General features: G+C 38.5%; 1 protein-coding gene across 1 annotated transcript; it reads right to left on the bottom strand.

Annotated features, from left to right (window-relative positions):
• Positions 1 to 11,408: 11,408 nt before the first annotated feature.
• On the bottom strand, positions 11,409 to 11,978 carry LOC136248132 (uncharacterized). Its single transcript, XM_066039946.1, has one exon. The coding sequence runs from the start codon at positions 11,976 to 11,978 to the stop codon at positions 11,409 to 11,411; it is 570 nt and encodes a 189-aa protein (XP_065896018.1).
• Between the last annotated feature and the right edge of the window lie 990 nt (positions 11,979 to 12,968).

The following is a 12,968-nucleotide window of genomic DNA, read 5'->3' as shown; positions in this document are numbered from 1 at the left end:
GGTACTACATGAACAGTGGTATATAAGTGTTTATTGAATTAATGATAGACTACATTACATAAACTTCATTAACATAATTATATTACTGCACCTGTAGCTATACTATAGTGGATATTTAATCATACTCATGGTTTATGTTAATTAACAGCTTTATGACTGAATTAGAAATTAGCTGCAGGTATAGCCTACACCCCTTGATTCATTAGCTAGCTACTTTTTCTTTCTGTGATCCCAAATTGAATGTAAATTTTTACTTGCATATATATGTTTATAATTATAATAATGAATTTTGTTTTTAAAAAGTTAAAGAGCAATAAAGATTTTTTTACTGATTCATAAAGCAAAAATATAATAGCAATATTGGATGATGATAAAATTACATGTAATATTTATCTAATCCAAAACAGCCAAGCTGTAAAAAAAGAGTGTGGCCCTCAAAAAGGCTATGGTGAAAAAAGATGTGAAATCCAAGGTGGCAGCCAAGAAATGGCTGTGATGGTAGGTTAATGGTAAAAATTTTAATAACGACAATTCAGGTGAATTTTGTGCCAATACCAAGCAGCACCAAATTCACCTGAATTGTCGTTATTAAAATTTTCACCATTAACCTACCATCACAGCCATTTCTTGGCCGCCACCTTGGATTTCACATCTTTTTTCACCATAGCCTTTTTGAGAGCTGCACTCTTTTTTTACAGCTTGGCTGTTTTGGATTAGATTTCACTTCATTTTGTATTTGTATACCCCAAAGCTGGCCTATGACCGGCTTGGGACTTCTTAACCTATCTTTTTTTTCTTTACCACAAGATGAAGAAACAGATGAAGCAGATTATAAATACTTAAACTGACTAATTCTGATTTTATCGCTAAATGTACAAATTATATATATATATAATACATATCAAGACACACGATAGTGTGTCGTGCAGCCCAAGAAGCCGGAGAGCCACACCGTAAGTATCAAGACACATGATATGTATCGTGCGGCCCAAGAAGCCGACGCGCAACACCGTGAGTATATTAACAGGAGAAAGAAAACGCAATTTTCACACCTATGTAGTTCTGTGATCCCTAATCCGATTGGAACCAAAATTGCTAGAGAGGTGTCGGCCAGTTAGGGGAGTCTACATACCAAATTTGAAGAAATTCGCTCCAGCCATTTCCGAGATATGAGCAAACAAAAGTTCGTTTTAATTTCTTGGTTTTTTTCTTCTACTTCTTCATTTCGCACACTGCGCAAAATCCGCCATAAAACACGAATACGTACTCCAATCGGGCTGAACTTTGGCACACTTGAAGGGCGCATTAAGGCGGATCTCAGTACCAACTTTGGTAGGAATCCGATGAGCATTCACGGAGTTATGACCGATTATGTACGTAAAATAAGGTCGAAGGTCTGTCACGCCCACAGGGTAAACTCCTTGGAGGAATGAGTTGAAAATTGCTATGTGGATGGAGTAACCATCGTAGGAGTGCCTTTTTGTGGTTTGAAAGGAATCGAGATAAAGACCATGGAGATATGACACAAAGCCCAACCTGTGTCACAATTACTCGATGGATTTTTATGAATAAAAAAAACTATTAGTTTTCACGCCTACTATAGGTAAACCGCTTAGAGCAATGAGCTGAAAATCAGTATGTAGGTGGAATAATCATCATAGAAAGTCCTTGCAGTAGTATAGATAAATCGGATTACAAACTACTGAGTTATGATTCGAAAGGCAACTACGTGTAGCAAATGCGAGATCGAGATACTCTAATAGAACAGTCACCCTAATAGAACTTTCAGCTACGTTTATAACTTACTCCATTATAGAATTATATTACATTGCAACTTATTCTGTAGGGAATTCAGCTACAACAAGTTAATCTGATAGACAATTCAGCTACAGGCAAGTCACCCTGTAGAGAGTTCACCTAGAAACAAATCACCCTGTAGAGAGATCAGCTAGAAGAAGTCACCTTGTAGAGAGTTCAGTTACAAAGAAACCACCATGTAGAAAGCTCAGCTGCAAACAAGAGAGATCAGCTAGAAGAAGTCACCTTGTAGAGAGTTCAGTTGCAAAGAAACTATGCACCATGTAGAGAGTTCAGCTGCAAACAAAATCACCCTGTAGAGAGATCAGCTAGAAGAATTCACCCTATAGAGAGTTCAGCTGCAAATAAATCACCCTGTAGAGAATTCAGCTACAAACAAACCGCCCTGTTGAAAGATCAGCTAGAAGAAGTTACCTTGTAGAGAGTTCAGTTACAAAGAAACCACCATATAGAAAGCTCAGCTGCAAACAAGAGAGATCAGCTAGAAGAAGTCACCTTGTAGAGAGTTCAGCTACAAACAATTCACCCTATACAGAGATCAGCTAGAAGAAATTACCTTGTGGATAGTTCACCTACAAACAAATGACCCTCTAGAGAGATCAGCTAAAAGATGTTACCTAGTAGAGAGTTCAGCTACAAAGAAACCATCATGTAGAGAGTTCAACTACAAACAAATCACCTGTAGAGAGTTTAGCTACAAACAAATCACCCTGTAGAGAGATCAGCTAGAAGAAGTTACCTTGTAGAGAGTTCAGCTACAAACAAATCACCCTGTAGAGAGATCAGCTAAAAGATATTACCTTGTAAATAGTTCAGCTACAAACAATTCACCCTGTAGAGAGATCAGCTAGAAGAAGTCACCTTGGAGAGTGTTCAGTTATAAAGAAACCACCATGTAGAGTGTTCTGTAATAAATATATGTATTATATATATATATATATATATAATTTGTACATTTACTGATAAAATCAGAAATATTTAAAGTATTTAACATCTGCTTCATCTTTTGTTCTTCCTGTGGTAAAGAAAAAAAGATTGGTTAAAAAATCCCCAAAGCCAACCATAGTTTGGAGTATACAAATACAAAAAAAGTGAAATCTAATCAAGAACAGCCAAGCTGTAAAAAAAGGGTCGGCCCCCAAAAAGCCATGGTGAAAAAAGATGTGAAATCCAAGGTGGCGGCCAAGAAATGGCTGTGATGGTAGGTTAATGGTAAAATTTTTAATAACAACAATTCAAGTGAATTTTTGTGCCAAGACCAAGCGGTACCAAATTCACCTGAATTGTCGTTGTTAAAATTTTTACCATTAACCTACCATCACAGCCATTTCTTGGCCGCCACTTTGGATTTCACATCTTTTTTCACCATGGCCTTTTTGGGGGCCGCACCTTTTTTTACAGCTTGGCTGTTTTTGATTAGATATTTATTACATGTCAATTATTCCCTATAACAGATAACTTGTTTGCAGCTGATCTCTCTACTGGGTGACTTGAAATGTAGCTGAAGTCTCCATAGGGTGATTTGCTTGTAGATGAACTCTCTACAGGATTCTCTCTACAGAGTGACTTTTTCTAGGTGAACTCTCTGCAGGGTTATTTGTTTGTAGTTGAACACTCCACAGGGTGATCTGATCTCTCTATAGGGTTACGTGTTTGTAGCTGAACTATCTGCAAGGTGATTTGTTCCTATCTGAACTCTCTACAAGGTGATCCTTCTAGCTGATCTCTCTACAGGATGACTTGTTTGTAGCTGAACTATCTGCAGGGTGAATTTTTTGTAACTGAACTCTCTACAAGGTGATCCTTCTAGCTGATCTCTCTGCAGGTTGATTTGTTTGTAGCTGAACTCTCTAAAGAGTGATTTGCTTGTAGCTGAACTCCTTACATTGTGTCTAGTTTCTAGCTGAACTCTCTACAGGTTGATTTGTTTGTAGTTGATCTCTCTACAGTAGGTGATTTGTTTGTAGCTGATCTCTCTACAGGGTAATTTGTTTGTAGCTGAACTCCCTACAAGGTGATTTGTTTGTAGTTGATCTCTCTGCAGGTTGATCTGTTTTAGCTGAACTCTCTACAGAGTGATTTGCTTGTAGCTGAACTCCTTACATTGTGTCTAGTTTCTAGCTGATGTCTCTACAGGGTGATTTTTTGTAGCTGAACTTTCTACAGGGTGATTTGTTTCTAGCTTATATATATATATATCTACAGGTTGATTTATGTGTAACTGATCTCTCTACAAGTTGATTTGTTTGTTGCTGATCGCTCTACAGGTTGATTTGTTTGTAGTTGAACTCTCTACAAAGTGTTTTGTTTGTAGCTGATCTCTCTACAGGGTAATTTTGTTTGTAGCTGAACTATCTCCACAGTGACTTGTGTGTAGCTGAATTCTCTAGAGAGTGACTTAATTGTATAGCCGAACTCTCTACAGGGTGCATGACTTTTTATAGCTGAACTCTCTTCAATGTGACTTGTAATGCTCTGAATCTCTACAGTGATATTTGTAGCTTAACTCTCCACAGGGTGACTTGCTTCTAGCCTAACTATCTATAAGAGTAACTGTTTGCAGCTGAACTCCCTACAGAATGACTTGTAATATAATAGAATTCTATAATGGAGTAAATAAATTAGCTGAATGCTCTATTAGGGTGACTGTTCTATTAGAGTATCTCGATCTCGCATTTGCTACACGGAGTTGGCTTTCGAATCATAACTCAGTGGTTTGTAATCCGATTGTTTTGTACTACTGCAAGGACTTTCTAGGATGAGAATTCCAGCTACATACCGATTATCAGCTCACTGCTCTACGCGGTTTGCTAGGTAGACGCGCAAATTATTGGTATTTTTATTCATGAATCTCGATCGCGCAATTGTTACACGCCTTCGGTTTCGTATCATATCTCCATGATCTTTATTTCAATTGCTTTCAAACCACCAAAAGGCACTCCTACAATAGTTGCTCTATCCAACAACCGATTTTCAACTCATTCCATGAAGCGGTTTACCCTGTAGGCGAGACAACAAATCAATCTTGTTCTACGCGAATAATCGGTAATAAATCCTTAACCGTTAATCAGATTTGCACCCAATTTGATACTAGGGTTCGCCATTGGACTCCCTTTCTGTGTGCCAAATTGCAAGGCGATCGGAGTACGCGTTTGCGTTTTATCGCAATTTTTGCTAGTGTGCGAAAAAGACGAAGGAAATAAAAAAAAAAGAAAACCCCGAAACTTTGGTTGCTTGTATCTCGGATATGGCTTGAGCGATTTCCTTCAAATGTGGAATGTGGACTTCCCTAGCTGGCGGGAAACGCTGCAGCAAATTTGGTTACAATCTGATAAGGAATCACCGAGATACAAAGGTGTGAAAATGACGTTTTCTTTCTTCCTGTTAATATACCCACGGTGTGGCGCGGCGACTTCTTGGGCCGCACGACACACTATCGTGTGTCTTGATATATACCATGGGCACTCGTGCTTAGCCTGGCATAATATGCACTTGCCCTTGAGCTGCATATACGCCATATGGGTTAATAATCTATATGTGTGGGAAACTGCTGGCATTATTTTTTCATGAGTTTATTTTGTTGAGCTATGAGAATTTTGATAGTGGGCACTGGAAACAAAATAATAATGATATGGCATTGCTGTGCTAAAAGTTCAAATATGTTCACAACGATATGAGCATACAAAAAGTTTGATTACAGGTTTAAACAGTCAGCAAGGAGACATAGGACATCCAAATGCAACTTGATAATGATGGTTCAATGCTGTTATATGTACTAGTAATAGCATGGGTAGCAGTGAAATTTGGGATAAAATACCATGAGTGTTGCAATACATTTTTAAGGCAACAAGAGTGGTATTTATCCCAAATTTCACTGCCACCCATGTTATTCCATGTTAATACCATACTCATACTTTGGTTGCCAAGCAACAGTTGTTAGGGTCAGGTTGCTATAGCTCAAATGGAGGATTTAATTAAAATACCCCATAGAAACCATTACTAGGCAGCCGTCAACACGGTAACTTTAGCAAGCATTGCCATGGAGGCCGTTTCTAAGGTAATAAGCATTTTGGGCCATAACAATCATACCTTAACAACCGTTACTAAGCAACAGCACCACACACTCCAGCAAATGAAATTGCAATTACAATTTTTCACTGATAGCAGTGAAATTACTGCTGGTATTGGGACATCTGTATGGGCAGTGAAACGGGTATGATATTCTGCCAGATATTCCTATTATGTGACTGTTACTGGGGAAACTGGTCTTATTGCCTATTTAAAAGTATCGAGAAATGCCAGTTTTAAATATTCAGAGTATTGTAGCTTGCCAATGATGGTAGCTAAGCATACCAAATTTTCACACATTTTACAATTTATTACCTTCCAGATCATCCACTGAAGAAGTAATCAACAGTTAAGTTTCCTGCCATTTTAGATAGCTTTTTAACCAAGGTTGACTGTATCAGGCAAGCTCTAAAAGGGGTGGGAGGTGGTGGCCTGGAAGGCGGGCAGAATGCTGTTTAAAAATTGAAGAGGAACGTGTTGGATTGAATTAGGCCAAGTTATGTGCCATTCAGGGTTCAAAACTGGCTAAAATGAAAGGAAATTTACAGTACAGGACATTATCCAATACCACGGAGCTATAAAGTCACACACAGCCATCTCCTTGTTGGCCAGGGCTCCATCGAGGCCCCAGATCACTCATACAGCTTGCCACTGCTTGAAAAAAGCAGCTGAAAAAAATCAGACCACTCTACGCTGGTCGACTGATACAGTGAAATTTGATATGCATTTATAGCTTTGTGCTTGTGTGAAAAATCAAACTTTCTGTCTTGGGGGTGATAAGACCAGTTTTCGCAGATCCAGCCACTTATGAGTAAATTCAGGAGCACATTGAATCCTTTGGACTAGGAAGCATGTAACTCTGTAAACAGCGAAATTCAAACATGGCTGCTGTGTACAATAATAAGTAACTTAAAAATAAAAACCCAACTTATGATAACTATGCGGAGGCACATGATCAAGCACATCACATTTTCTTTGGGACAAAGCAAAGCTATATAGAAATATAATGAAGTTAAATGGCACGGTGGAGGAACAGTAGCATCGGCTTAGCAGGACAGTCTTTCTACAGTCACTAATAACGTAAAATTACTCTGCTTGAATTTCCAAACTTTTCCTTTGACTTGAAGATCTAGATCTTCCTATCGAAGCAACAGTTTTCTACCTTCACACAAGACAATGGAGTAGCAGCCCATTCAGTGTATCCCTGTTGCACGTAACAATAATGTAATCAATTATTTAACACAGTAGTCTAACACTGGACAACATGTTTGAATTTCGCCTGTAGTATTGGTAGTGTATGAATTTACACACTTCCTGGTCCATATACAGTAGGATTCGATGAACTCCTGGTAAGTTATAGCCATAGATAAAATTACAGTTGCTCATGAATACCACTTCATGGCTCAATCTATTTAGAGCATGATAAGTAAGATCGAGACACAGGATATATATCGAAATGCGACTTGACAATGATAGTTTTTAACGCTGTTATAAGTACTTCCAGGTATTTACTATAATAATCGTGAATAAATTATATAGCTAATTACAGTCGGCGAGTTGCGCATGTACACCGCTTCACCGAACTCATCAGAATGCTTTGAGAATAGGACTAAGAAACTTAACCCCCACAATCGATCTCAAGAAGTGTGACTATATAGTGGCACAAAGAGATAGCAGAGGACATCAAAGAAATCAGAATTTCTTGGAAGGGGTCAATGTGACATTTGCATACCTAACTACTGGGGGACCTGAATTCTATACAAGTGACTTATTTCTAGCTGATTTCTCTATAGTGTGGCGTTATGTAGCTGAATTCTCCCTACAGGGTTATTTGTTTGTAGCTGATCTCTGTACAGGGTGGCTTATTGTAGCTCAATACAATTTGCTTGTAGCTGAACTCTCAGTACTGGGTAACTTATTTTAGCTGAATTCTCTACTGGGTAAGTTGTTGCATAGCTGAACTCTCTACACATGACTTGTAACTTTTTTTTTTTTTATTATTCCAAATTCGTTCATCTTCGTTTCTGGGCCAAAGACTCATTAGACCATTCAATTTATAGCATTAATGGACAGCCAATCCCTCGTTTATCACACCACAAAGATCTTGGGGTAATATTCACATGTGACTTCAATTGGACAGCCCACTATTCATCTATTTCTGCAAAAGCTTATAGGTCTTATCAGGAGAACTTTTAAAACCAATTGTATGGAAGCCAAGAAAAACTTGTACATCTCATTAGTAAGATCCCAACTAATCTACTGCTCACAAATGTGGAGACCGCAATTAATAAAAGACATAACATCACTAGAACGCATACAACGAAGAGCAACTAAGTATATTTTAAATGACTACACCTCTACCTATAAATCCAGACTGGAACAACTAAACCTCCTACCACTAATGTACATCTATGAAATAAATGACCTTATGTTCTTAATAAAATCATTGAAATCGCCATCAGACAACTTTGAAATTAGAGACCATATTACCTTTACCAGTAACTCTACTAGATCAGGGACACATCACAAGCTAACCCATCCTAGAACAACATCAGCGGTACAGCGTCACTTTACTTCAATAGAATCTCACGACTTTACAACTACCTCCCAGTTATTAACATTTCATTACCAGCTAACATTATCAAACGCCAATTAATCCAACACTTATGGACTCATTTTTACAATAATTTCAATTCTGATCGAGCCTGCACTTTTCACCTTCTTTGTCCATGTCATCGCTGCTCCAGTGTGCCTATATCTGTAAACTTCAATGAACTGTAACTATAATTCTGTAATTAACGGTAACTAAAATTGTTTATTTATTTATTTATAAATTTTTTTTTTCGCCTTGGATGTCAGCACCTGTTGCTGGCATACCTTCAGCATGCAATTTTGATTTTACTTGCACGCATGCTGTAAAGCTAAATAAATTAAAAAAAGTAACGTAGCTGAACGCTCTATTAGAATAGCTTGTAAAAAACACGAAACCTTGGCTTCTCATATCTCGAAAATGGCTTGGGCGATTTCTTCAAATTTCGTATGTAGACTCCCCTACCGCGTGGACACTTCTGTAACTAATTTGTTTTAATCAGATATCAAAGAGATCACGGAGCTACATATGCGTGAAAAATCTGGTTTTCTTTCTTTCTGTCATGTACTCACAGTGTTGCATGCTAGCTTTTTTTCTTCTTTTTGGGCCGCACGACACACTACCGTGTGTCTTATTTACTTACGTAGTAGACTATGATAGAGTCAAGCGACGGACGAGATTGCTGGTGGCTTTCTGTTGTAAAATCCAGAAACTTGAAACAGAAATTTCACTACTGAAATAGCTACATGAAATTTGACGACCAAATTTCAAATATCTTTATGATATTCCCTGTGATTTTTTCGTCTGGAACAGTTTTTTTAATAGTGACAATAAACAATTAGGCCTACATATACTTTTAAGTACACTGAAAAAGGGACAACTAAGCGTCTCTATGTTAGACCCCCGCTTTTCTGAACGACGATCGTAATAAGCGCCACTAAATATTTTTTTGGAATGTCAAAATGTTGTGTGTAACTGTCTGACATAGAAGTAAACTACAGAAGTAAGTGTATTTGATGGCATGATTCAAGCATGGCCCTTGTAACAAGAATTAACGAGGGCTCAGGCAATTAGGCCTACATATACTTTTAAGTACACTGAAAAAGGGACCACTAAGCGTCTCTATGTTAGACCCCCGATTTTCTGAACGACGATCGTAATAAGCGCCACTAAATATTTTTTTGGAATGTCAAAATGTTGTGTGTAACTGTCTGACATAGAAGTAAACTACAGAAGTAAGTGTATTTGATGGCATGATTCAAGCATGGCCCTTGTAACAAGAATTAACGAGGGCTCAGGTGAACGCGAACAGACATAAGAGCATTTTCATTTCCATGGTAACGAATGATGACGTATAGGGCACACCTACGGTCGCCATATTGGAACTGGATCGTGATTACGGATATGGCGGCTGATGAATTTCCATTAAGTGACTATGCTCTGGAGTTGTCTATCAGTAATAAGAGGAGGTACCTCGAGAAGCTATCTGGAATTCAAGACCCGTATTTATTCCACCCTCTGAATTGATGAAAGGCGTTTTTCCACCTGTCACGAACACAGATATCTTCAATTACTTGGTTCTGGGACACAGCTTTTGTACTTCACAACGGTTTAAAGCTCATAAAAATCTTGATGCGTACAAGTACTTCCTTTGCGGATTCGTGAACTACCTGGGTTCAAAACGATTTGACAAAAAGTTTGCTGCAGTAGCAAAGGTAAATTTTAGCTACACATGCAATCACTTTACTTATATGTACTATAGTTAAGACACTCCCAGCGTGCTAATGATCCACCAATGAACACTTAGGTGACATGTCAGCATGATGGCACAGTTGAGGCAGGTCACTGCACCTGCATGGCAGGCCTTGGTGAAGTTTGTTCCCATGTTGCAGCTATTTTATTTTATCTTGAATCGGCATCACGGGTTTCCACAACTTGAACACAGATAGGTTGTGTGTGGAAGGAGCCGCGCTTAGTGGAAACGATATCTTATACTCGAATAATGGACATAACATTTACGAAGCCTAAAGGTTCTATTAGCTGCAACAGGAAAAGGAGAGCACATTTATACAATGACTCATTGCCTGATTCGACGAATTTGTTATCCAGAGATAAATAATTTCTCCTCTAAGGCTACTAAGTGGGGGTGTGAACACGAGACTTCAGCAAGGTCAGCATATGTAGACATCATGAAAGATGTTCACTCTGGCTTTGTTTTCAAGGAAAGTGGGCTTATTATTATCATCACATATCCCTTCATTGGGGCTAGTCCGGATGGTAATATCCAGTGTGAATGCTGTACTGGAATAGGGGTACTGGAAGTCAAGTGCCCTTATTGTGTTCGTGATGTTGAACCATCATCAGCTCCCTACATTCAAGATGATGGTAACATTTTGAAAACACACATGTACTACTATCAAGTACAGACTCAGCTCTTTGTGTGTTCTGCTGACTTTGTAGTTGCGACTTTTCGTGATGGTAATGCAAGCATCTCAATCCAGAGAATATTTCGAGATGAACACCTGATCAAAGACATAGTTGACAAAAGTTCTCATTTTTTTGAATTATGTATTCTTCCAGAACTGCTGGCAAATGGCATTCTCGAGAACAAGTTATGCCAGCACAGACTGCAGCAGCTTCAGCTTTTAGTGATACTTACACTTACTGCTACTGCAAGGAAGACAAGGGCAGTGAGATGGTTGGATGTGACAATGATGATTGAAAATGGTCAATGGTTCCACCTCTCGTGCCTTAATCTGAAGAATCCTCCATGTGCCAACAAGTGGTATTGTGCAAACTGTCGTAAGTTGCTTCAATTTACACGGAAGAAGCTGTAACTGTATGTTTGTATGTATGTTACACGGAAGAAGCTGTAACAGTTAACTGTATGTTTTTAACTGTACTGTATGTAAGTATTTGTCATGTAATGATATTAATTATTAGGAACTACAGATTTACTACATATCTTATTTAATGCTGAACAAATAATTATAATTTTGTCTATAGTAGCTTTTTCTCCATCTTCCTTAGGTTTCACAAAGTCTATGGGGATACAACTCATCAGAATAGAGTATCTCTGCCTCATAGCACCTATCACCCTCTCAATGTGTATACGGACATTTGCCAGTTGGCGAGTTTTCTCAAGATATTGTGGAGATAACTGCACACATCCATGTGTGAATACGGGTATTTGTAAAGTTGCCTGCATTCTGGCAACATCCTTGTCAATGTCAAAACCACGGTCAGCAAGGACAATGTCTCCTGGCAATAATTTTGAAAGAAAGCCACAGTTGACAGTCAAGTGTTTATCACTTATTCTTCCTCCCCAAGCACATGAAACAAAGGTAGTTACTCCTTGTGGACACATTGAGATGAACACTTTAGCAGTGTTAGCATGTTTATATTGCAACCATGTTGCTGACTTAGCTACTAAATGAGATGGTGTTTCAATCTTTATCTCATAACAGTCAACAATTGCCACTACCTTAGTTCCATAGTCCATTACAAAAGGGCTTCATCACAAACTCAAATGTTGACAGCAGCAGTGCGCACTTGGTCAGCCCAGTGTAGTAATGTACCTTGGAATCATCTGACAAAAAAAACCTTCTCATTGAAAAAATTCCAGTCATCTGTCTGAACCCCAACATCACAAGTCTGAGGTGGAGTTGTTTGCACCATTTTGCTGTGACACAACACTCCTTGATCAGTTTGAGTACCATGATGGCATCATTAACAAAAACACAGCTAGTATCTTCCTCTGATACTTGTGCACATTTGTAGCACTTACCGCTTACAAAATGATTACTGCAAACATAAACATTTTCTAAACATGGCAAATCGTCTCTAGAGATGACTGATAACCAAACTCTTCTCCTTTCCGTCGTTATTTCCACCATTTGAGGTCCTTGGTGCTTGATTATGGTTGGTAGCTTGTGAAACGAGCAATTGTTCCTTCCAGGCTTGCTACTGTCACTAGAACAGCCAACAATAGCACAGTTAACTATTGTATTCACAATACAAACGCTGTAAAACAACAATCACTACCGCAACGTGGTTCAACAATATGGCGACCGTAGGTGTGCCCTTTACGTCATTATTCGTTACCATGGAAATGAAAACGCTCTATACGTCTAGATGTGTGACACTTACTACATGCACACTATCTAGGCCAGGAAACTTGATGATTTGTTTTTCATCCAAACATTTAGGTAGCACTGTGAAGCCCTTCAAATTCCGGACTGTTACGGGCAAGAACAAGTGAGTTATGAGGCTTTAAAAATATCCCATACATAGACGATTCAGGCGTGCAAACATGTTTACAACATGAAAACATGCTTGTTCCAGTACAAAAACATGTTCGCCTCTTTGATAGCTATTATGTACTATAATAAAATAAAATATATATTATATATTCGGCGGGGGATCAGGTAAACGTGTATCGACACTAGCATACCGTAGCTGTACCATGGCATGTCCTGTAAGGCGTGAATTT

This window comes from Dysidea avara, chromosome 2, assembly GCF_963678975.1.
Source record: "Dysidea avara chromosome 2, odDysAvar1.4, whole genome shotgun sequence".
NCBI lineage: Eukaryota > Metazoa > Porifera > Demospongiae > Dictyoceratida > Dysideidae > Dysidea > Dysidea avara.
The sequence above is the reverse complement of the archived record's forward strand: the minus strand, read 5'-3'. Positions and strand labels throughout refer to the sequence as shown.

What these genes read in the sequence shown, in the direction of transcription:
- LOC136248132 (XM_066039946.1), bottom strand. Translation starts at nt 11,978, where the DNA reads ATGGACTATGGAACTAAGGTAGTGGCAATTGTTGACTGTTATGAGATA.